Below are 26,731 nucleotides of genomic sequence, written 5' to 3'. Positions count from 1 at the left end.
AGCCTTTGTTATGGAGAATGTTTTGGATATATTTCACAATGGTTACTCTTCCGCTCCCCCTGTCAGAACCACAAGGGAATCATTCTTGGCTCATTACTGTGAGAACCTGCTGGGGTTCCTGGAGGTAAAACGCATGAAAATGTGTCCCACCCACTCCCACCCCCCAAGACTATGGTCCCTAGGAGTTTTTCACTCTCAAGCTGACCACATGCAGCCTTCAGCAAGTCACTGAAATTACTATTTAATAGTTGCTACCAATTTATGGCTCCAGTGACTTCAGCTCCAGATGATCAGATCTTATCTATGATTCTCTAGATTCACCTGTGTCTACAGATTTCAGGGTAACAGTTTGCCCTGCAACCTCAGTTCTCTGATGGGTCCAAGAAAAGTCACTGAGTTTCAATTTTCTTAGCTTTTCCTTCTTTTGAAGACAGGAGTGACAACTTCCAAAGCTCTTTACCTGTAGGAGCTAAAATAGAAGTCCTCAGCACTGGTGGAAATGAAGGGTTCTAGTCCAAGCTAGGACTTTAAAGCCTGATCCAAGGCTGCAGGATGTAAATCCAGGAGAAATCTAAGATACAGGATCAGGGTCAAGCAGTGCTAAGAATCCAGTTCTTAGAAAGCATCAATCCAAAAGGGCCTGGGCAAGAGGTTGAAACTCAGATTGAAGCAGAGGGACTGCAAGCAGAGAGGGCCCAAGGGCAATGAGAATGATTCCCAAAGGAGTGAAGACCTTTTCAACTGAGAATCTGAAGAAACAGAACTGTTAATGGTGGAAGTGGGTTTGAGCTGGAATGTAAACTCCCATTTACCTTAGTAATTTTTGTGTGACAAAATTGATGAAAGGACACATTCTCCTTTTTCTGTTCTCTCTACCCTAACGCTAATCTACTCCTATTGCCACAGCCTAGTGGCTAGAGTAGACTCCTTGCTGGTGTGCTTACTTCCAAGTAGGCCCTTCATTCTATACAATGTACCACTGTCGGGCTTCAGTGACTGAAATGCTGTTGTAATGATGTTATTCCACTGAATAAGGATATGTTGTAGCTCCATTTTGCTTGTAAGTCAAAGTTCATAATCTTCCAAGACTACATAGGCTGGTCCCACTCTGACTACTGCCAACCTAAATAAGGAGGTAAACTGAGGCAAGCTTGAATTACTAGAAATTGAGTTTATTTGTGAATAGCAGAGAAATTGCAATTCAGGAAAGGCATGCTGTAGCAAGCTACAGGCAGGTCCATTGAGGGTTTGGGGCAGGCTCTATTTATGTGCAGGGAGCCAGAGTCCAAGCAGTAAGTACATTGGCTTGAGGACGGGGAGAAATTCTTGGTGGATATTCATTGGTCAGGAGGTAAGTCTCGATCCTCTGTAAATTGGGCATTTACAGGGAGCTTAGTCTCTCATTTATTAAGTTCTGTTCTTCTGAAGGACTGTGCATGAGATTTTCCCTTTTATATCCTCCAGTTCCATTTTAGGTTGAAGTCCTTTCATACTACATAAACCTTTGCCCCAATAATTGTCCATCCAGTTAGTTTTAAATATCAAAAAAGAAAAAAGGTGGGCAAAGGACATGATTAAGTGATTCACAAAGTAATAAATACAAATGGTTACTAAACCATTGAATAGATAACCAATCTAAGTAGTAATGAAAGAAATGCAAAGTAACACAGTTTATCAGTTGTTATTTTTTCACCCATCAGAAAGAGGGAAAATTTATGACAAATTCCACTGGTAGGAGGTGAGAATGGGTTGCCAACTGGCATAATCTTTAGCTATTTATCAATATCCTAAAAAGTGTTCATGCCCTTTGGCCTAGTTTTTATCCTTCTCGAATTTGCTTTCAGAAGATAATCTGAGCTCTTTATCAGAACATGCCTATCATGTTTTATTGACAAAACCAAACATAATGGGAAACAATAGGGATTTTGAATAATATATATTTTAAGTAAACATTTTAGTAAATTGATGGAATATTTAAAACCATTAAAAAATCATGATTTTTCAGAAATTTTTTCATGGCTTATGGGTCTTTCTTTCTAAATGGCTCTAAAGTCCATCCAGTTTTCCCTAACTGTATACCACCTTAGTCCAAGCTATTAGCCTCTCTCATAAAGTGTTTAGGATACTGTTACCTGGCACAGAGAAAGTGTTCAATAAGTGTTAGTTGTTATTATTCTTATTTTACCTGTATCACCGCAGTAGCCTCAACCATTGCTTTCCGCATACCAACTTTTGCCCCCTTTCCAGTTCGTTCACTACACTGTAGCCTGTGTGATCTTTTAAAAATGCTGATCTGATGCCACCTTGCCTGCTTCTCCAGAACAGCCACATATCCTCTCCCTGTAGACCAGACCCACTTTCTGCCGTCAGGCCCTCAAATGCAGCATGCTCCCCCCTGCCTAAGTGCCTTGTTCCTTCTGCCTTCACCACTCACCCATACCAGGAGTTTCCTCCCAGAAAATTTGTATTATCCTTCAGAAAACAGCTCAAGAACCACTTCCTCAGGCAACTTTTTCTTGACCTCCTAGAGTAGATCAAGACCACCTCTTCTATTTTAGCACAGATTGTGATCTCACTCACTAGGTCTGAAAATTAAATCTTGTCTGTCTTATTCAGTACTGAGCATTCAGTAAATATGTGTTGACTAAATTTGCTGAATACATATTTATTGGATGAATGAATGAAGTTGTTGAAAAAGTTCATGATAACTTGCTTTAGTATGCTCATTTTTTTTCTTTCTACACTAGTCAGCCATTAATTCAGTCTTCGTTTACCTACCTCTCTGCCTTCTCATATGTTTGTGGCTTTCTTAACCAGAAAAACCTCTAATTATATTTATCCTCATGTATAACTGCCCTTCCATGTATGCTGAATCAGTTAGAGATGAATTAAAATATTGAAATCCTTATCCCTCCTGGTGTGGGGAGGAGGGCAGGGTGGGGCCTGGGAGGAGTCCAAGCCATTTATTTGCCTTTTGCAGTGAGCAACCTCTCCTTCCTTCCCCGTATGTAAGTCTATATTAGCATTTTCTATATGTCATATCTTGAAAAATATTGGGAAGCACAGGTCTAGAAATAATAGGTATTAAGCCTCAATACCAACCTGCTGATCATGAAGCAATAGTCACATTTAAATTTTGATTGAAGAGAAAACATCTAAGTGGCAATGCCACTGGGGTCAAATAATTTTCTTATCCCACTATAGAAAGATCAGATTTACTCTAATTTTCTTTTTTATACAGGGCTAATATTTTAGGTCTGTTTTTTCACTTGAATTATGCTTATGATTTTTTTAACATATAAATGACTAAGTTTGCTGAATATCAAAGAAAAGATTCTGTGTTTAGTTATCCAGGGGGTTAAAATTGAAACACCCATATTGAAAAAGCTAATTTTTGCATAGAGGAGTGTAATAGTGCAAAATAGTACGAGCAGACCCGTAGGCCTAAAGTCAGAGTAACTAACGCTGCTTTAATATAGATTAAATATTTTCCCAAGCCATAATACCATCAGTGTATCACTCCTGATTATGCAAGTTTTGGATTCTGAATATTTAACCTATTTGCCAAGATGGTTTGTTGTCTGATTCCATTGGGTCATAGTATTGGAAGGAACTGAACCTATTGGCAGATAATGATCAAGTGCCCCTTGAGTACCTGCTCTGTGCTCAGCATTGTTCTGAGATTTGTCTATACAGAAGTAGTTCAGGACATGACCTTCAGTCTCAAGGAGTTTGCAAGCTATATGGAGTGATATAGTAAGATAATATTGACATAGATGAGACAATAATTATTCCAAGCTGTGTGTGGGCTGAAAATGACAGTACCAGTTAGAAAACTAAATGCAAAGCTGCAAGATACTTGAGAGGTGAGTCTGTGCTCAGTTCACTTTTATATCTGTTCAGTGCTTGGGCCGTACTATGTAGTAAGTATTTAATGAACATTCGTTGAACAAATAAACAAATGTTAATACTAAATTGTGTGGTTCTATTACTAGTGTAAGAATCAAAGGAGAGGGAAGTCACTGAGGGCTGAGTATTCAGAGGCACCTTTATAGAGGAGTTTCAGCCTGAATTTTGAGATATTTGGTGAGGGCAATAGAAACCACATTCTTTCATTCAATCAAAAATTATTTATTGAATACCTACTATGAACATAGGCATGGTAACATACATGAACAGTGAATATTCTTGAGGCAGTAACTATAGTGAAGGTCAGCTTTGGAGGAACATTAAATTAAATCTCAGTCATTTTTAGATGACCAGATTAAGGAATGCCTTAGAAGTCAGTCAGGGGACTTCCCTGGCGGTGCAGTGGTTAAGACTGCGTTTCCAATGCAGGGGGCACGGGTTCGATCCCTGGTTGGGGAATTAAGATCCTGCATGCCATGCAGAGCAGCCAAAAAAAAAGAAAAAAAAAAAAAAAAACAGGTCAGAATAATTTGAAGAGAAAATGACCATTGCAAGTTGTTTGTTTATTTGTTTTGTTTTGTTTTAGTGAGCGGAGTAATGCAATGAAAGGATTTATTTTAGGAAGCTTGGTTTGAAAGTGGTATGTAGGATCATCCTGAACATGTTGTTGCTTCTTCTGTTTTTAAAAATGTCTAGGGATAGATTTTTCGCAAACTGTCATGGGAGTCTATGAGAATGTTCTGTTGCCCTTTTAATAAAAAATCCTTTTGGTATATCTTACCTGCTTTTTCCTGTTGCAATGTAATTCCATTTCTTGCGTTTGGAGTTCTGGAAATAGAGAACTTTTTCATTGTTCAAGTCATAGTAACTTCCGAAGTGCTATAGAAAATAAGTCCCAATATAGCCTTTTCCTCACCTGGTAAAATAACTCCAGCTCCCTTGACTGTTCTGAAATGGTTTGTTTCTTCAGCGTTAAAACACATTCCTTGACTGTTAAACTCTAATGATATCTAACTAGATTCTCTCACATGGCCCTGATTTCTCCCTTTGTTTTTACACTTAGGCAAGAGTAGGGGTAGTGACAATTACTTCTAAAAATTAAAGAGCTAGACGCTCCTAAAATAATCCCATTTCAAGAGGAGTTTTTGCAGGTAAAGAAAAGTCAACCCTGTCCAATGCAGGATAAAGAATTTTTTATTTGGTGGAAACTCAAATATTTTACATTCTTTTTATTCCTTACCATATCACCATCATCATTTGTTATGTTACTTTCTTAGCTCTTTATATAGCTCTTGTCATCCCCAAGGACTAGAAAAAGACTTACAGCAATAAACATCCAGAGAGATGTCCCTTCTTCCTTAGGACACCTGTACATCTAGATATGGACGAGAAGGGTCAACTGACATGCAAGAAGAAAGACAAGTTAGCTGAGAACTCTAGGCAAGTCCTGTCCACAGGATGGTGTATCCTGATGGAGCTTTAATGGGCCCAAATGGCCTGCTGGACCTCTCTAACCAAGGATTCCATTCATGGAACTTAAACTGTCAGTTAAGGAGCACAGTGCTCAACTGAAATTGTCAAGTGTGGAGAAAAGGCTAGATAGGAATTCAGGTGTCTTTGTATATTAAAGGTTGTTCTTGTGAGATCACTAACCACCTCATCCAAATTGATGCACATGAAAATGGGTTTGTTATAAAACAAAAGGACAGAATATTAGGGGATCCAAAATAACACACGCCCTTCTGCTCTTTTCTTGTTTTACAGTCTGAAAGAACCCACTTCAAATAAGGAAGGGAGTCCAATTTTCAAAAAGCAATTCTTCCTTTTTTTTTTTTTTTCTTTCTGAGTGACACTCATACAGTAGCAGTGGTAAAATAAACAACAATGTGTTGGATTTTGTTTCTCTTTATCTATATGACATTTGTGTCATCACCGTAGCTCTAATCCATATTCAGGTCTTCATGTTTGGTGTGCAGTAATATGTAAATTATCTCGCCAGCTGCATGGAGCAGTGTTTGTTTATTCTATTTCTTTTGGCACTGCACAGAACTGAATTTCTGCCAAAATGGGGCTGCTTCAGGGAGCACTAATGCTCCAGGAGGAAGTTTTGAAAGGAAATGCACATCATAAGTCTTCACTCTGTGAAGCAGCAAAATCAAAACAAACTTTCTGTTTACTAAAATATCGGTATTATGAATATAAAATAATGTGTTTGTTAAAATATAATGAGCACGCTGCCTATCTCCAGGACGCCTGGTGTACGTGGGCTTTGGAAATGAGGACACAATGCTGAGAAAGCTAGTGTATTTTTATTCTTGGAAAGGAAGTAGGTGAAATGAAATAGACAGAGACAACATCTAGAAGTTTAAGGGGAAAGAAATATTTTAACAAGCATATTAATCTCTGGAAACGCATGGCATTTACATGCATTTAAATGTGGACAGCTGTGGCGTTTTAAGTGTTAAAAAATTTCATTAATGATGCATAGAGCTATCTACTTCTGTTGGCAGGCCTTTCAGTCTTCAATCTGACACTTCCTTTTTTATCCAGCAAGCTAATTTCCCCTCTTTTGTGAGGAGTAACTGTTTTCACACTACTGCTTACCCAGCAAGCCTCCTTATTGTTTCATGGTTAATTATCTTCTCCAGCTTCACCTTCCCCAGCAAAGGAAGCAGGGCTATGCCTCCCCAGCACTAATGAAAGCTGGGTTTTATGGGTACACTGTGTAAATAAACGCAAGGTCTGATCAGACAACATAATAAACGAGTTCCTAAAGTTTATGGAGTCAGAGCTCATCTAGTGGTTTTACTGAATAATGAGGGAAAATGGTTAATTTTGTGGGAGGGGGGACTTTAATTTTGGAGAAAGAAACCAAACTCTTTGATACCTTAGTATAGAACCTATCCGTAGACAAACATAAGGGATCTCTGTTTATCTAAGTGTTCCCCATTCTTCCTAATAACAGCAGTGATATCTGCCAGGAGAATGTCTTGCACGGAGTAGGCCTTTGAAAAACATTGTTGATTTGGTAGGAGGTGGAGGTCACCTGGCTTCATATTTTCCTGATTACTTGACATTTATTAAGAAAAAAAGTAGCCAAGCTTTCTGTAGTCAAAGTATGCCTCAGTCTGCACTGACTGCAAGCAAAGCAGAGATGTCACAAATGCTACTACCATGGTCGCGTGCTTGCAGTGGTAAATTGAGCAGGTCTGGCTCAGGTTATTAGCTCCACTGACCATCAGTGTCTTGCCTCTCTGGACTATAAGCTCAGTATATTCTCTTAGTTGCCAGCTCAAGGGCCCATATCTGAAGAGTTCGGGGTTTGAAATTATTTTTGGTTATTTGTTACATTAAAAAAGGATTTTAAGGGATTAAGGTGACCCTAAGCCTCTAATATTCTTTTTTTATTTTTTAATTTACAAAATGAATTCACATTTTGAGATCATTTTTCCTCTAGAATGAAAATTTTTTTAACATCTTTACTGGAGTATAATTGCTTTACATTGTTGTGTTAGTTGCTGTTGTATAACAAAGTGAAACTGCTATACGTATACATATATCCCCATATCCTCCTGCATCTCCCTCCCACCCTCCCTATCCCACCCCTCTAGGTAGACACAAAGCACTGAGCTGATCTCCCGGTGCTATGCAGCTGCTTCCCACTAGCTGTCTATTTTACATTTGGTAGTGTATATATGTCATTGCTACTCTCTCACTTCGTCCCAGCTTACCCTTCCCCCTCCCCGTGTCCTCAAGTCCATTCTCTATGTCTGCGTCTTGATTCCTGTCCTGCCCCTAGGTTCTTCAGAACCATTGTTGTTTTCTTTTTTTAGATTCATATATATGTGTTAGCATACAGTATTTGTTTTTCTCTTTCTGACTTACTTCACTCTGTATGACAGACTCTAGGTCCATCCACCTCACTACAAATAACTCAATTTCGTTTCTTTTTATGGCTGAGTAATATTCAATTGTGTATATGTGCCACATCTTCTTTATCCATTCATCTGTCGATGGACACTTAGGTTGCTTCCATGTCCTGGCTATTATAAATAGAGCTGCGGTGAACATTGTGGTACATGACTCTTTTTGAATTATGGTTTTCTCAGGGTATATGCCCAGTAGTGGGATTGCTGGGTCATATGGTAGTTCTATTTTTAGTTTTTTGAGGAACCTCCTACTGTTCTCCATAGTGGGTGTATCAATTTACATTACCACCAACAGTGCAAGAGGGTTCCTTTTTCTCCACACCCTCTCCAGCATTTATTGTCTGTAGAATTTTTGATGATGGCCATTCTGACCAGTATGAGGTGATACCTCATTGTAGTTTTGATTTGCATCTCTCTAATGATTAGTGATGTTGAGCATCCTTTCATGTGTTTGTCAGTAATCTGTATATCTTCTTTGGAGACATGTCTTTTTAGGTCTTCTGCCTATTTTTGGATTGGAGTGTTTGCTTTTTTGGTATTGAGCTGCATGAGCTGCTTGTATATTATGGAGATTAATCCTTTATCAGTTGCTTCATTTGCAAATATTTTCTCCCATAGAATGAAATTTACATTTCTTTGATTTGGGTTACAGTTTGAATTAAGGTCCCAACATTTAAAACTCTCAAGAGCCTCCTTCATGACAGCCCAGGACCAGAGCTTCTATTCCAATGAAGACTGAGTTTTTAAATCTAATCGGAGCTCAGAATCATTACTATTTTCCCCTTGAGATCTCAAAAAAAAGAAAATCCCCCAGGGATTCTACATTTTTTTTAAATAAATTTATTTATTTCATTTATTTTTATTTTTGGCTGTATTGTGTCTTCATTGCTGTGCACGGGCTTTCTCTAGTTGCAGCGAGTGGGGCTACTCTTTGTTGCGGTGCACGGGCTTCTTATTGCAGTGGCTTCTCTTGTTGTGGAGCACAGGCTCTAGGTGCATGGGCTTCAGTGGTTGTGGCATGCGGGCTCAGTAGTTGTGGCTCATGGGCTCTAGAGCACAGGCTCAGTAGTTGTGGCGCACAGGCTTAGTTGCTCCGCGGCATGTGGGATCCTCCAGGACCAGGGAGGGCTCGAACCCGTGTTCCCCCACACCGGCAGGTGGACTCCCAACCACTGTGCCACTAGGGAAGCCCAGGGATTCTACATTTTTAACATGTCTAAGGACTCTAGGAGTCAGAAGTATAAAATCTCTTGGAAACTTACTTCAAATACATTTACTACCTTCTAGGAAAATTCATCCTGAAATTTCAAGCAAATTTTCTAGCCTAAAGTGTAACTTGTATATTTTCCAGTCATTTTTATGGAAGGAACAGTATAGCTCTAGGGAGCTATTCTAGCAGAGGTTTTTCAGTTCTCCTTAAGTCTAAAAGCAGTTGTCTTTAAAGGAGGCTATTAAAACAAAAATGTGAATCAAATCAAGTCAGATGTATAAACAAAGGTTAAGCCATTTAAGAAAACAAATCATAACTGACTTCCTTGTTAATCATGTTAGACATTGGGCCAATCAGATAATAAACTGGGAAAAGCAAGAAACAAGTTTGGTTGACTGGCACAAATAAGATGGAAAAGAGATTAAAATAATATGTACCATTTTTGGTCATTCCAACATTTTTCTTGTTTTTTTCTCTGAATGGTGAGTTGTAATCACACTATTAAAATTGAATGGAAACAAACAAAACGAATCCCATACCCCTATTTATCTGAGAGGAGCAAACCATTAAAAACAGCAGTAGCTGGGACTTCCCTGGTGGCATAGTGATTAAGAATCTGCCTGCCAATGCAGGGAACATGGGTTCGAGCCCTGGTCTGGGAAGATCCCACATGCTGCAGAACAACTAAGCCTGTGCACCACAGCTACTGAGCGTGCGCTCTAGAGCCTGTGAGCCACAACTACTGAGCCCGCACGCCACAGCTACTGAAGCCCGCCCACTCAGAGCCTGTGCTCCACAACAAGAGAAGCCACCACAATGAGAAGAGTGCGCATTGCAACGAAGAGTAGCCCCCATTCGCTGCAAGTAGAGAAAGCCTGCATGCAGCAACGAAGACCCAACACAGCCAAAAAAATAAATTAAATAAATAAATTTTTAAAAAGAAAACAGCAATAGCACAATGTTGGTTCTTAATGTGGACCTTTAGAGAGTGAAAAGACACAACAATTCTCTCAACTACTGGGTTGGCCAAAAAGTTCATTCGGGTTTTTCTGCAAAATGCTACAAAAAATCTGAACGAACTTTTTGACCAACCCAATGATATGTACTTCACAAAGGACACTGATCCTAGACGTGAGTGAACTTTGTCAGCTGATATTTGGCTTTGCAGGCAGACTTCAGCGTGTTGGCAAAGCTCTCCTTGTACATGTAACTACCTCAGAATCATGCCACAAATCTGTGTTCTTAAAATTCAGTCTGAAAGTTGGGAAACTAAGTCTATGTCAGTAAAACTTCACTTGTTTACAAGACTGTTCACCTCCTCTTTACTACAAATATGCTTTGTAGATTTTAAAAAATTGTAGGTTTTATTAATGGGAGCTCCTTATCATAAAGGGAGGAACAAGAGTATACTTTTCGCTAAGGCAAAGGTGAGGCAAAAATTACATCCCAAGGCACAAAACTCAAATGTTATGTCAACTTTTGACAGTCAAAAGGCAAACACCAAACAGAATAATGACAGAAGAATTGGGCCAGATGTTATCATTAGGGGAAAAAATCATTTATGCAACTTGGCATGTGGGTCTGTTGTCATTCAAATAGTTTTACCATGTGGTAGAATGTAGAAAATGCCACCATTTTACTACGGTTGGGTTTTTTACAACTTTATTGAGTTTATTTTTCTTTTGTACTTCATTTTATTGGTTTCAGTTCTACACAGTACTGAAGAGGTCAGATAAAGAAATTCCTTTTATTTAAAAATCTCTTCCCAAGTTGTTGTTTTTTTAAATTCATTTTTAAATAATCCTAAATGTAGATACTTTCTTGCAACTCTGGGGAAAATTTTCTGGAAAACAGAAGAGTGACTAAAAACAGAAAAATAAGCCAATTTCCCTATTAGGTCTGTTCTGAATACAATAAAATTTCAATGTTTGCACATAAAGCAATATTTAAGATAAAATAATTTATTTTCCAGTGGAAGTAGATTATTTTTCTAGTTATAATACTTTTAATGAAACATTCAGAGTTGGGTGGCAAAACAACTTTTTCCTACAGTGTATGCTTAACGAATAATGATTTATACAATAATTAATTTGTTGAAAAAATAGCTTGATGCAAGAAATTCATCTTTGCCACCTAGCTTTAATATACCAACACTGAGGTTACTACACCTAAGAGTTATTTAGACATTTTGACAGTAATTAAATTTATTTAATTTATTGGCACAAACATGTTGCCTTTTAGTCAAAATAGTACTGTGACACTGAAGTTACAGAAAGGGCAGAAAGAAGTGCTTATAATTTGTGTTTCCTTCTTTCTTCTATGGAATTCCTCCTTACAGCCTCACAATCACCCTGTTTATAGAACCTTAAATTTCTTGGCAACCTGTTCTTCACACAAAAAAAATCAAACTTAAAAAGTATTAAATAGGGGCTTCCCTGGTGGCGCAGTGGTTGAGAGTCCGCCTGCCAATGCAGGGGACACAGGTTCGTGCCCCGGTCCGGGAAGATCCCACATGCCGTGGAGTGGTGGGGCCTGTGAGCCATGGCTACTGAGCCTGCGCATACGGAGCCTGTGCTCCGCAATGGGAGGGGCCGCAACAGTGAGAGGCCCGTGTACCGAAAAAAAAAAAAAAGAAGTATTAAATAGGATTTTTTTGTTTTCAAATGGATACAGAGTCAGGATGGGTTACTGTGTCTGAAGTTGAGGGAAGAGATGTTAGAACAACTGAAGAGTTTCCTGTACATTCTGTGGCCTCCACGGTTTCTCCACTTGTGCTCTCCTTCCACGATGGTGCTCGAAGGCAAGAAAGGCGGTGAATAGCACCTGGTAGGACCAGGCTCCCAATTTCAACCGTAGCTTTACTGTGGAACCTGGATTCCTTCAGGTTACTCTCAAGCACATCCTGTGCTCCTTTCCTCACCCACCAGCCTCTAGGACCTGCCCTTTCCAAGGCAACAAATGACTTTCTTCTTGCTAATTCACTGGCTTTCCCTCACCTCCCATTCATCTTATCTTCTCTGCTTCTATAACACTCTTAACCACCTGCTACTTTAAAAGGATTCTTCTCTCAGTTCCCAGAATTTCATACCAGTCCTACTTGGATATTCTTCCTGTGTTTCTTTTGCTCGTTGCTCATCCTTCCCTTGAAGGTACCCACAAGGCTCTGTCCCATCTGCCTTTGCTTCTTACTCTTCCCTCTTCTTGCAGTGTCCCCCTCCTCCAACCCTTTCTCTGAATGCCTTTCTCCTCAATGTAGCCTATACCACCCTCAAAATAATAGACAATCAGGCCTCATGTGGCTAAACCTATGGTAGGAGAGTCTGTAGGGTGAAAAAAAGCCAAACAGAACTGTGGGACACACTATCATTTAACAGTCGGCTTGAGTGGATTTTACAAGGAGGCTTAGCATCAAGGTAATCAAAGGAGGAGAAAATATCAAGAAAAATGGAGTCAAATGCTGTGGAGGAATCAAGTAAAATAAGGGCAAAGGAGAATCAGTTGGACTGGGCTGTCAGAAGGTCACTGTTGACCCTGCCAGAGGGTTCAGCAAATGAGGGCTCTGGTAATCACACTCCTCTCTCCTCAAGAGGCTGTTGCATCGAAATGAGTGAAGTTGAACTAAGAGAAGTATTATACACAGGATGGTCTTCAGCATTTCTGGGAATGATGGGCATGCATTCAGACCAAACAAAGAAGCCTGTAATAAAAAATTATCTTTATTGATAATATATGTACAGTGATATAAATGAGTTCAGAAATATCTGTTGTAATATTTTTGTAAGCAAGTTCCTCAACAGAGCGATGATGTCCTGTTATGTTTGATGATCTTACAGGTTCAGAAACAGTAGGACTGAGAACTACATTTGCTTGGGTTTTTGGGGGTTTTTTGTTTTTTGGCTTTTTTTGAGGTGAAATTAACATAACATAAAATTAATCGTTTAAAGTGAGCAATTCAGTGGCATTTAGTACATTCACAATGTTACATAACCGTCACCTCTATCTAATTCCAAAACATTATCTAATTCCAAAACATTTTCATCTCCCCAAAAGGAAACCCTGCACCCATTAAGGAATCGCTCCCCATTCTCCCCTCCCACAAGTCTCTGGCAACCACCAATTTTTTTTTTTTTTGTGGTACGCGGGCCTCTCACTGTTGTGGCCTCTCCCTTTGCGGAGCACAGGCTCCGGACGCGCAGGCTCAGCGGCCATGGCTCACGGGCCCAGCCGCTCCGCGGCATCTTCCCAGACCGGGGCACGAACCCGCGTCCCCTGCATCGGCAGGTGGACTCTCAACCACTGCGCCACCAGGGAAGCCCTAGCAACCACCAATTTCGATTCTGTCTCTATGAATTTACCTAGTCTAGCTATTTTACATAAATGGAATTATACAACATATGGCTTTTGGTGTCTGACTTCTTTCACCTAGCATAATGTTTTTGAGGCTGCTCGCTCTTATAACTGAGCAGTAGCACCAGTTATACAGTCAAAAATTCTCCATGTGGTTTTGTCATGGCAAAAAAAACCGCAGAACCTTTCCCCAGAGTTCTTCAACAATTCATGAGACCACAGACAAGTCTTTCTTTGCTCATTAAATAATTTTTTGAGAACCTGCTCCCTGCCAGGCATGGTTTTAGTTGCCAGGGCACTAGTGGAGACAGGACAGAGGAGCTCCTGCCCTCATAAAGTTTATAGCTGGGAGGAAAACCCCTGATTCTCAACACTGAACTCTCTTTCGTCCCTGGTTCCTGTTGAAAACTAAGGCAATTTTTGCTATTGTAAAACTTACTTTAAAACAACATCTAATGGATTTTTCATTTTCAGCTAATTCAGAAATATCTCTGGAGCCAAGACTAGGAAATATGTCCATGTCAGTACTCATTTTAGTGAGATTTGTGAGATGGCTTTGGGTTTTACTTGTCTGTTTTGAGTTTCTGATCAGCTCTGTTATTGAAAAAGAGCATTCACTAGAACAGTTTTTGATCATTAGTGTGAGACAGAATTTCAAAGCTTTTTCTGAGCTGAGACAAGTTACTTTAACATTATTGTCAATCTGATAGATAGTGAGCAGGATTTGATTGCTCTAATGTGTCAGTTGTGATAGAATTTCACAGACAATAGACCTGCCTTTTGAAAATAAAGATTATTTTCAGGAAATAGAAAGTCCTTGAGCTATGGGCCCTGCTGAGGGCTGGACAGGCTTCTTTTCTCATCTGGCTTTTCCTAAGGGGTAAGCCCAGTGAGGACATGCAAAGACAAACCCACACCCCATTTGTAGTGCAATGGGAGTGAGTTAGGGGCCTAACTGGTGTTGATTTCATTGGATTCCATGCATGTGGTTGCACTAAAGAGCTTAGTCAACAAACCACCAGTCTTAATGCAAACCTTGATAAGGTTATTTAACAGTCAGCTGCACTATCTTCCTCTCTCTTTACAGGCAGTATATGCTGATAGCTGCAGTCCTTGTACCACTACTGTGTGTCAGGCCCTTCCCATAGGTCTTTACAGACATCTTATCATTTAAAGCTCCCAACAGTCTCTAAGACAGACACAATGTGCTCTGATTATCTTGAATAGATAAATGGTGGAACTGAGGCACACAGATGTTAAATAACTCGTCCAGGATCATACCGCTAACCTGTGAATGGGGGGATATCCAGGATTCAAACCCAGATCTGTTTGCCCCAAATCCCAAAATGGTTGATAAACAGTGAACATTTTTGCTTTTTATCCTATTTCTCTTTTCATCTATATTTTTTTCTTGCTAACTCTGAATCTGTTCTCTGCCCAACAAGCGACAAAGTACTATAAACTCTGAATTCTCATAAAAGCTCTCTTTCTATTTATTAAGGACTAGCTCTTTCTTATGGTTGTTGATGTTGTTTTTAAAAAGTTTCTACCTCAGTCTAATTTAGGAAAATAATTATGCATCTAATGATCAGACACTTTGGTTTTTGCATTTGGAGGGGTGGGAAAATATTGCATCAAAAAAGCAGAATGAGTATATGAAGGGATGGAATATCCCCTCATTTAAATGGATTCCCCGACCCTGATCTATATATTATTTTCTCCCTGTTTCCATCGCCGCCTCAGGCTTCCCTGTGTTCTGCCTTTTGCCCTAGGGTAAATATGCTTATCTTTATTCAATTACGGTTAATGCTGTTTATGTTTTTGTTATTTTTATTTATTGTATGTTTCTGTTGTATTCTACTTTTCCACAGATAAATCTTTCCTCCCAGGGCTTTGCAAGTGGTGTTGCTTAATAAATTCCTAGATCTAGAATAAACAGGGGAACACAGATTGCAAGACCTCCTAATGGTTTTGGCCATTCTGAGTACCAGAAGTTTGACTGGAACATTCAGTTCATCCTAGTCTTTTCGAGATACTTTAGTTTTTCAAAAGTTACAACTTTTTAAAGGAAATTAAAGGAATTCAGAGGTAGCTATATCAGAACTCTGTTGGGTTTTTGTTTTATAGAATGTCAGGTTCCTTCGTCTCCACTCTTTAGCTGATAATGTGTTTCTCATTGCTTATAAAAATCTACCATAACCTAAAATATTATGAAAATACTAGAAATGCAATCCTGGGATACCTAACTCAAAGTCATGCAAGTACAGAAGGAAATTAATTTAGATATGTATTACTTGCTGCAACTGGAATATTGGTTCTTTCATCATCATCATCATCATCATATTTCTCCAGCCACTTTTTAGTTACTTTCTCTGTATATATTACACTAATATAAATAACCTGCCTCCAAGAATAAAAAATAAAGTAACACCAATTAATTCCACTTGGTCTTGAGCAGATCTGTAAAGATGTGTGTGTGTGTATATGTGTGCGTGTGCGTGTGCGTGTGTGTGTGTGTTTGTAATTCTTTATATAGAGCCCTTGGTTTAGGCCAAAATTCTGCACCAGTGAAACAAGTTTGTAAATGAAAGGACTTGGCACAAATGAATTTAATTCAGAATTATCTCTGGAAAGCCAGACTCTCTATTGGAACCTCGTGTACTACTCACCATCCTTTTGGCTTCACAAATATTCTTAGATTTTTTTCTAAATCCATGCTTGATTTATCACTTTATCAAAGAAAGGAACATTTGTGACTTTTTAAAAAGTACCAGACAATTCCTCTAGAGAAAAAACAACAACAAAAAAATGCTTAACTAGCTTGAGGATTATTGGCTATTTTGGGCTATCATCAAAGAGAGCATTTGACCAAATAATTTTACAGCCAGTTAACATTACTCTGTACATGTCTTTTTTTTTTTCAAAGACAACTTTTTTCTTATATAAATATTGTAATATCCTTCCTCTTGGAAACTTTTCCTATTTTTTGCCCCCAAGGTATGTTTTATGTTTGAAGTTAAATCTTGAAGAAATGGAGATTTTATTGAAAATATTGACAGAATTTAATTCACGACAGAAAAAAAGTGAATGAGGGCAGAGTGAGTAGCACTTCTTTGATATGTAAAATTTAAAGTCTAAATTGAATGATTTTCTAATGGATCTTGTCAGATATTCCCCGCAGTTGACATAAAAATTTTTTGGAAGTTACAATAAATTTAAGAGATTTATAGGAAGGAAGAATTAAGAAGCGTAAAGGACGATATTACATACAAAAGTTTAAGCTTCTCCTATGGAAATTTTCCACTCTAACTACATTATTGAGCAAAAGATTTGTTCTTTTAGATGCTGCTGCAAGTTTTATACTTTTGTAGGCTTGCATTTGTAAAGCCATAAAGGCAGCATTTGGTCAGAAAATGACTGTCATGGAAGGCAAGTCCGAATTACAGGCATCACTTGGGCTAAGCTCCCAGCGCACATCCAGATGGCAAGGTTCCTGCAGCTAGTGTGAGCCCCCCGGTTTGGGACTCTCACAGAAAATCTGTGCTTCTAAATGTTAAAATCAACCAGAAAGTTACAGAGAGAACTCCTTTGAAAGACGAGTTCAATTATTTATTAGCATTCTCAGAGTACAGTGTCTCCAAGATAGTATTTGAAATTAATATACTATTTGATTAGACTGATTGATTGTTTCTACAGCTGAAGATTTTAACATTCATTAGCTGTACTAACTGGTCATTAGTACTTCCTTTATCAGCAAGCAAAGAATAAACAGAAATTCTAATAAAAATTCATCACGGTGAACATACTCCATACCTAAGCGGGCGTGATGATGGCCAGTGTACTAGATTAACTGCTGTAACGTTGGCAGGGAAGATTCTGTTATAACATTTAAGAATATCCCTTAATTAATGTTTACTTTGTATCTGGACTCTTTTAAACTTAAGTAAGCTATACAGATAATCTCTTACATAACCAGTATAATAAAGCGCTAATGGTTATTTTATACTTAATGTGTTTGTGTGGTATCCTTCAACTATTAGTTTCAGGAAGGACTGAGGACTTCTTAGGAAAGTTCTGTGAATGTGCTGCTGGTAAAGCCTTTTTCCCACTCCTGAGGAAGAAAAGCATCATGGCCTGTTTTTCAACCAGACTGTTAAAATAATTCTGAATTGTAACGCAAATATGCTCACCTGTTAATACTGTGGGACACCTCTCTCTACCTACCATGTCATGAAACTCTTGTGGTTTTTATAATTTTTTTAAAATTTATTTATTTTATTTATTTATTTTTGGCTGCGTTGGGTCTTTGTTGCTGTGCGCAGGCTTCCTCTAGTTGTGGTGAGTGGGGGCTACCCTTCGTTGTGGTGCGCGGGCTTCAGTAGTTGTGGCACACGGGCTCAGTAGTTGTGGCTCGCGGGCTCTAGAGCACAGGCTCAGTAGTTGTGGCACACGGGCTTCGTGGCTCCGCAGCATGTGGGATCTTCCCGGACCAGGGCTCAAACCCGTGTTCCCCACACCGGCAGGCAGATTCTCAACCACTGAGCCACGAGGGAAGCCCTCCCTTGTGATTTTAAGAGCAAATTGAAAGGAATGATGAGAAGGATTCTCCCTTCATGAATTAAGGCCACTCTAGAGCAATTCTCCATATGCACTGAGAATTACAGCTGCTTTATACTGACTGCTTCCTCAGCCCTTCACAAGCGTTAGCCCATTTAGTACTCAGAATTATCTCCAAAGATAGACAATGCTCACCGCCTTGAAAAAGTGACATGAGGAGACTGCTGCTTGGAAATGTTGAGCAACTTGCCCGAGGCCATGCAGCTGGTTAGCAGCAGGTCAGCACTTCAGCCGCTCTGCATCGTTCTAGAATCCTGTTCATCCACCTGGTTACCCTGTATAAGTATAAGCTGAACCGCAGGGTTCTGTTTGAGTTTCTGTTTGTAGGTGAGCCTATCAGGGCCTGCAGTACCTATATCACCTCTCTTGGCTCTAGCATGAATCCAGACAGCTGGCCAGCAAGTGAGGATGGTGGAGGAATACAGAGTCCAGGAGCCCATTCAGCTTCTATGTCCCAGAATGTGTCAAGCTCCACCAAGCAGGGTTAAAATCAAGAAGTCCAAGGAAAGATCAAGGTCCCATCTGTGCAGGCAGAGAGCAGCGTAAGAGAATCTGAGCTACTTCATCCTTGGAGTCAGGAAGTCCTCAGATAGTTGCTATTGTAGGGCTGCAGGTGGGCTGGAGCGGGAGGTTAGTGCTTGTTAGAAATAAGGAGGCAATAGTGAGAGAAGTTAACAAGGCTCAAAGTGGAATCTCTGTCATAGAGAGGGACTGCGGAAGAGAGGGACTGAGAGAACTGTGATTAAGAAGCTGCCCTGCAGCAGTGGGGCCCGAGACGCAAGGTCCAGAAAGATGTAGGTACGGAAACCAGTCGGAGGTTGCTCATCTTGGGTCTGATTGGGAACAGAGCCAAATTCTGAAGAAGAAGAATGCTGAAAGGGAAGACAGTGGAAAAGATAGACACGTGAGAGCCTCTGGCCTGTGAATGGCTCTACAGGTAGATACAACTCTATTCTCTTTTCCCAGGCAGAAGCTGCTTCAAGTGGAGAATCCAGGAATAGAAGCAGGAGGGGGTTCACCATATGTGGCTGCAGATAGTACTCCATTATGAACTCCAGAACTGAGATAATATCAGAGTGAATATTCCCTAAAAGATGTCATAAGCTATACTCTTTTTACCTTTATTTACCTGACAGTTTTATCTTCACCCAATCCAAGGTTAAAAATGATAGAAGAATCAATGGGAAATGGCTAATTCCATATATTACAATTTGACTGTAATAATCTTACATTTTAATCTGTGCTATTGCCCTCAGTGAAAAATTACTATTGATAGAAAAGCATTTTTCAATGATTTTGGATGTTATTCCAGAAAGGAGTAGAGCTGATAATTATGCTATCTTTCAAATTCATGCTTGGGGCAAATTTCTTTCCTGACTCTTCCAAGAGATTTTGAATTGATAAAATTTTCATGCTTGTGTTCCCTAATTCTTCTTTTTTTTCACTTCTCCTACACAGGAGACTTTGAATGTGATTGATCCTGGCTTGATGGACCTAAATGGGACAAGTGAGGATGCCCTGGAATGGGATGAAACTGACATAAGTAACAAGTTAATTAGTTTGAATGAAGAATCGAATGACCTTGATCAAGAATCCCAACCTGTCTTGCCTTCCTTAAAGCTTGAAGAGACAGGTAGTGAGGACCCTGGTTATGAAGAAGAGGCTGGTGACCACGGGGCATCTCAGTGTGCATCGAGTATCACTGCCCCGTCCAGTCCACACATTTACCAAGTATACAGCCTCCACAATGTTGAGCTCTATGAAGACAACCACATCCCATTCCTGAAAAACAGTCCGACCTTCACTAGCATGACACAGTCTAGCGTTTTAACTAAGAGTCTCAGTAAAGACTCTTCATTTTCATCTGCCAAATCTTTGCCGGATCTTCTAGGGGCTTCCAATTCGGTGAAGCCCTGCCCGTGCCACGGAGGAGACATGAGTCAGAATTCAGGCAGTGAGAGTGGAATTGTCAGTGAAGGAGACACTGAAACCACTACCAACTCTGAAATGTGCTTGCACAATGTGGTGGATGGGTCCCCAAGTAACCCTGAAACTGAACATCTGGACCCACAAATGGGAGATGCAGTTAACGTGTTAAAGCAAAAGTTTAAAGATGAGGAGGAACAAATTAAGCTTCCAAATAGCTCTCAGTTATCCATTTCACCAGTCGGTTGTGTAAATGGAAAAGTTGGAGATTTAAACACTGTTACCAAACATACCCCTGATTGTTTGGGAGAAGAATTACAAGGAAAACATGATGTGTTTACATTTTATGATTACTCATACCTCCAAGGCTCAAAACTCAAATTACCAATGATAATGAAACAGTCACAAAGTGAAAAAGCACATGTGGAGGATCCCCTGCTTCATGGTTTTTATTTTGATAAAAAATCCTGCAAATCTAAACATCAGGCTACAGAGTTACAACCAGATGCACCTCCCCATGAAAGGATTTTGGCAAGTGCATCTCATGAAATGGATCGCAATTCATATAAAAGTGGTGATGTAGAGAAGACCTTCAGTGGCATGCAGAATGCCAAACAGCTCTCCCTTTTATCTCATAGTTCCTCTATTGAGTCTCTTTCTCCAGGGGGTGATTTATTCGCATTGGGCATCTTTAAAAATGGCAGTGACAGCCTCCAGCGAAGCACTTCTTTAGAAAGTTGGTTGACATCCTATAAAAGCAATGAAGATCTTTTTAGCTGTCACAGCTCTGGGGACATAAGCGTGAGCAGTGGCTCAGTTGGTGAACTGAGTAAAAGAACATTAGATCTCCTGAATCGTTTGGAGAATATCCAGAGCCCTTCGGAGCAAAAGATAAAGCGAAGTGTTTCCGATATCACTCTTCAAAGCTGCTCCCAAAAGATGTCTTTTCCTGGCCAACTGTCATTGGACATAGCATCTTCTATCAATGAAGACTCGCCAGCATCTCTTACAGAACTTAGCAGCAGTGATGAGCTCTCTCTTTGCTCAGAGGATATTGTGTTACACAAGAACAAGATCCCGGAATCAAATGCATCATTCAGGAAGCGCCTGCCTCGTTCAGTGGCCGATGAAAGTGATGTCAATGTCAGCATGATCGTGAATGTCTCTTGCACCTCTGCCTGCACTGATGATGAAGACGACAGTGACCTCCTCTCCAGCTCGACGCTCACCTTGACAGAAGAAGAACTGTGCATCAAAGATGAGGATGACGACTCCAGTATTGCAACAGATGATGAAATTTATGAAGAGTGCAACTTGATGTCAGGGCTGGACTATATAAAGAATGAGCTGCAGACCTGGATTAGACCGAAGTTTTCCTTGACAAGAGATAAGAGAAGGTGTAATCTCAGTGATGAAATAAAGGGCAGTAAGGATGTAAGTAGTAGTGAGATGAACAATTCCTCTGACACCCTGAACATTGAGGCCCTTCTAAATGGCTCCATAAAACATCTCTCCGAAAATAATGGAAATAGTAAGAATTTACCCCACACCTGTGAGTTAGGGACAAAGGGTGAAAATAAGAAAAATATTTTTGAAGTTAATAAAGATCCATATGTGGCAGACATGGAAAATGGCAATATTGAAACTATCCCAGAAAGGCAGAAGGACAAACTGAATGAGATTTCAAAGGAATCAGAAAATCTTGGTTCAACCGGGAAAAGGATTTCAGAGAGTGAGCAGTGTAAGTGCAGAGCACTTATGGATAGCTCAGATGATTCAAATATTGCTGGAAAGGAATTTGTTCCCCAGATGGTTAGACATGTCCCAAAGAAATGTCAAAATCACCACCATTTTGAAAATCAAAGTGCTGCTTCTACTCCCACTGAGAAGTCTTGTCCAGAACTGCCTTCAGAAACCAGTGTTATCAATAGACAGGACTCTGAGGTACTGAAATCTTCATCTAATGATGCACCAGATATGGCTGGAAAATCTGCTCGTTGCTGCCTAGCACTTGAACAAAGCGAAACAGAGGAAACCGTTTCTATCAGTGACAACGTTTCCTGTTGCAACTGTGACCCAGATGTTTTCCATCAGAAAGATGCCGAAGATTGTTCCGTACACGACTTTGTTAAGGAAATCATTGACATGGCTTCAACAGCCCTAAAATGTAAATCTCAACCTGAAAATGAGGCAGCTGCTCCTACTTCATTAACTCAAATCAAGGAGAAGGTGTTGGAACATTCCCACCGGCCCATCCAGCTGAGAAAGGGGGACTTTTATTCATACTTATCTCTCTCATCTCATGACAGTGATTGCGGGGAGGTCACCAATTACATAGAAGAGAAGAGCAACACTCCACTGCCACCGGACATGACTGACTCTGGCTCAGAAGACAAGGAAGACACCGAATGCTTCTTCGAGGCCTGTGTTGAGGAGGACCCTTCTGAATACCAGTCCTGTTTCTCCAGCGCTCTTCCAAATGAACCTGCAGTTCCCAGTGAAGCTCCAGTGCCACTGCAAGCAGCAGCAGGGTCTTCCAAGTTCAGTGATACTTCTCTCCTCGTCGATGATGCAGACGTGATGGCTCTTTCAGGTCCTCCCCCTCCAAAAAGAGGTGATGTAGGAAAGGAAGTGGATGGTTTACCCCAAGCTTCTAATGTCTATGGAGAAAGCTCAGAGTTAACTACTCCTTCAAGGCTGAGCGGTGAAAAGGAGAGTTCAGAAAGCTCAGGTGAGTCTGGAAGGCCAGAAGAACATGATGCTTCTTCAGCCCAATCTAGAGTTCCCGGATTCTCCTCGAAGGCAAAGCAGCCAAAAGACACGGCTGCATTGCATCCCAACCCCAAAACTTTAACCTGTGAAGAAAATCTTCTGAACCTTCATGAAGAACGACATAGAAATATGCATAGGTAGAATGTAACCCTCTCCAAGCATGAAAATCATCTCATTGAAAGGTGCGTATAGTCCTCATGTTTTTTATATATATATATGATATATTTTAACATATATTTAATATATACATACTTAAAATATGAATTTTAGTCAACAAAGCTATGATAGGAGAAAAGACTAGTCAGGATAGCTGTTCTTGGCAGATATTTACCTGAATAAGACATTTAGATGAAAGAAATACTCCCAACAATGCAAGTAACTATGAAGCAAAAGGGGAGAAAACAGTCACAATTGACATTTTTAGCAACATTACCTTTATTACATCATTATGGCAAGAAGAATAAAAAATTTGAGGAAGTAGTCAAATAATGTAGGGCCTCAAATTCTTCCATTAAGGGAGGAAAAAAGGTTCTGAAAATTGCAATTATACCCTCTGATCAGAATGCATGCACAGTGACAGTGCTCCCCGCTTCAGCTTCTGTGCACAGAGATGCCCGCTTCCTTCAGTGCCTGGAGATGAACAATGATTAGGTTAAAGGCTGCATCTCCTGATCTGAGCCTTCCTTTTACGCTTCTGTCTAATGTAACTATCATCACATTTGCTTCCCCGGTGGAAGGCTGTGCTGTCACAGCTCCTAATCATGACCAAGTCTGAGGATTCAAATAGGAGGGGAAAGTTGATGTTAAAGAAGAGGCTTTTATTTATCCACACAGAGACTGAGAACAGGCTCAGAAAGCAAATGCAGAGAGAATACGTGACAAGTTAATGGTGTTTTGATAAGAACAGAATTTTTGAATTTTGCCTGAAGGTGACAGGCTGATTTCCATCCAATTTTTTTGAGAAAGTCATTCTACTCTTCATGTTTAATAAGACAGCTATTGATTGATAATTCTGATATGATGATACAGCTCTAAAAGTGACACAAAAATTCTGTTATTTCCCGTTTCTAAGCCCCAATGATGAATATACTTTCTCAATCAAGTTTAAAGAAGAAAATTTCAGTTTTTGAATGTGAGAGTTGTATTTCACCGAAGTGTGAGGTACTGAATGCCGTCTCCACCCGTACTCCAGAAGCTTAATGCAGTAACCTAAACTCGTGCTATAGGAAATGAATTACAGAAGCAATCTACCCTAATTTGTTAACTTATTCAAATAACAGTTATTACACTTAACTATGCTAAAGATTATCTTTTTTGTGGCAGATTGTTTATTTTTTGATGAGCCTAATTACTGATTTTCTAAAAGTAATTTACATTTATTACAAATACATCTTTTAAAATGTGACAGATAAATGTTGTTCCCATAATGTATTATGAAAAAAGTTACTATTTAAAAACACATTATTTAGTTTGAAAGATGAATGGCAAACATCATTACTTTTTTTCCTGCAACACCTGTGCCCTCAGCTCATTAAAATGTGTGATTCTGTGTGGAGCTGCTAGAAATGGGGAGTGAGGGGGGGAATCTATACCATATATATACCCTAAAAATAAACTCAGTATGCAAAATTGAAGAAAAGCATCCTACTTACTAATATAGCTCAACTAATCTGTGTTTCAGACTCTATTTACAATTGGTTGCAAGGGAGAACAAAAGTAGGAGAGAGAGAAATGTATTTTCTGTGAAACATGTCCACCCTATAACCACATTCTCTATCAGTATGCTGTAAAACTGACCATTAAGGAAGAACAACTGCGATTCCATAAGCTGCTTCAAAACAAGTTCTATGAGAACCAATTGTACCGCCGGCTCTGCTAACCTCCGCAAAAGGGCCGGTAGAGCCTGGCTGATTTCTGTTTTCTGAAAGGGGATCAAGGCTTGAAAGCAACACCACTCTGAGCACGACATCATGTGACTGTGACCCTCAAGTCACCAGTCATGCTGAGATCTGGTCTCAAGAAGCTCTGGCACTGGAGAAGCCTATGGGGTGCACTCCTCCCTTTTTGATGCTCCGGGGATTTCTTCTCTCCCCTACACAGATATAGAATTGGAATGAAATGTAATGACTCACAGCTCCATCTTTAGACTCAGGGATGGGAATATGCTGATGGATCTGTGTAATTCTCACGTTTTACAGGCATGCACAGTGTAAAACTATAAGCCAGCCCACTTTCCATTTAGCAATATTTTGTGGGACCCTGTGGTTCGATGCCTGGCTGATCTCAGGCAATAGGAGAAGCAGCCTGATTTTACTTCTGCAGAACTCACATCGCCCCCCAGTGACTTGTTATCAGCCTGAGGCCATTTAGGTAGCCATATTTACTGGGCCTATTCAGTTTTTCCAGTATCATGTAGACAAACATCTGGATGCCTAAACTTTTCAGCAGTCATTAACACTGGGCACCTGGTGTAAATATTTACATATTGTTAAAATACTACCAACCAGGACAAGTTATTTTATCTCAAAATGCTGACATGCCTTCTGTGTTAAATGTCAGGAATACATAGTAAAATTATTTGGTAAATAAGAGGTTTCATGTCTATAAAAGCTTAACTGTTGTCATTGTTCTTCCTATAAGAAAAAGCTCTACTTTTTTAAGCCATTTGAAAACCATCAGTTGGGGTGCTCTTTTTATCAGGAAAATAAAGTTCACCAAATTCAGTTTGCTTTTTTTTCCCCAGAAATAAGTTCTCAGATGATGAAATTTTATTGTAATGCCTTCTAGAAGAGCTATAACTTAAAATAGCAGTTCCAGTCTGCTATTTTTTTTTTCAAGATTTTTGGAACACGTTATTCATTTACTGTGTTCTAATCAAAAACCCACTGAAACTGAGAAATTTTAACACGATCTAACACAGTATGCATTTGCACTGATTTCCGGGTACACTGCTGTGCTTTTCACTATTTTCATATATGTGTCATGTTTCTACAAAAATAGAGAGGTCAGTTACAGCAAATCACATCAAAGGAAAGGTAACTGGATACATCCAGATATTTCTGCCTAATTTTGAGGAAGCATATAATGTTTTTCTGGGGAGCCTCCTAGGACCTGCCTAAGAGATGTACTTTGCACTAATCTTTTTGCTGTATTCTGATAGTTATTTCTTCATAATCCTCATCATAAGCCTCTGATCTTTGGTGAATGATTTAACCGTAAACTTCAGGCTGGATAAATCCTGTGGTACAAAAATTGAACTCATCACATTCAGCCAGCGTATACACTTTTTTTCCTTTCGGTTTGCTCTGCTCTTTGGGCTTGTTTTAGTGTGTGGGGGTACTGTATTTACTTAGGATGTATATATTTCCTTCAGAACTTTTTAGCTCTATTGCCTTTCCTACTTTATTGGTCTGCAAAGAGCTGGCCTATAGATTTTACATTTTAGGCAATCACTTGTATTCGTACATGCTCAAGTATACACATACACAGTAAAAAGTGCTGCCGCTCAGTTTTTACAAACTGGGAAAGCTGTAAAAGCAAACGTTTCTCATGTACACAACACATTCTTATTCTATTAATTGGACTGACATTAAGTGTTTAACGTGACCCAAAGCTGACCAAGCAAGTTTAAGAAACTACTCTTGGTGATAGAGTGTTAATTTTTCACTAAACAACATAGGTGTACTCTTAGCATATTTACCTTTAAAATCACTTTAATAAATCAAGGTCTTGGTGGATGTGAAGTGTTTTCTAGTTATCTAGCACTTCTGAATAATGAGCCCTGCCCTGCCAAATAACAAAGATTTTATTGGGCATCACCCATCTCTCTGTCTCTCTCACACACACACACACACACACACACACAGCCCAGATCTTCGTCTCAACCAGTTTGTCCTGCCCCTTTCCACGTGGGCCAAGTTGAAAGTCTTGATTATGCAGAGGAATTTAAATACCATCATTTAGTGAGACCGTATTTGCCTCACCTAAGGATTCCCTACTCAGTGGCCAGATTTCAAATGAG

The 26,731-nt window shown here is 39.6% G+C and overlaps 1 protein-coding gene across 1 annotated transcript in view; it reads left to right on the top strand.

Moving 5' to 3' along the window:
• The window catches only part of AKAP6 (A-kinase anchoring protein 6), a 489,206-nt gene that overhangs the window by 457,173 nt on the left and 5,302 nt on the right, over positions 1-26,731 (top strand). Inside the window, exon 13 of the mRNA XM_060004702.1 lies at positions 19,471-22,892. Coding sequence (XP_059860685.1) covers positions 19,471-22,851 — 3,381 coding nt within the window. The 3' untranslated portion in view covers positions 22,852-22,892. The remainder of the gene's footprint in view (positions 1-19,470; positions 22,893-26,731) is intronic.

This window comes from Delphinus delphis, chromosome 2 (assembly GCF_949987515.2).
Source record: "Delphinus delphis chromosome 2, mDelDel1.2, whole genome shotgun sequence".
Classification (NCBI taxonomy): Eukaryota; Metazoa; Chordata; class Mammalia; order Artiodactyla; family Delphinidae; genus Delphinus; species Delphinus delphis.
This window is presented reverse-complemented; position numbering and strand designations above follow the sequence as displayed.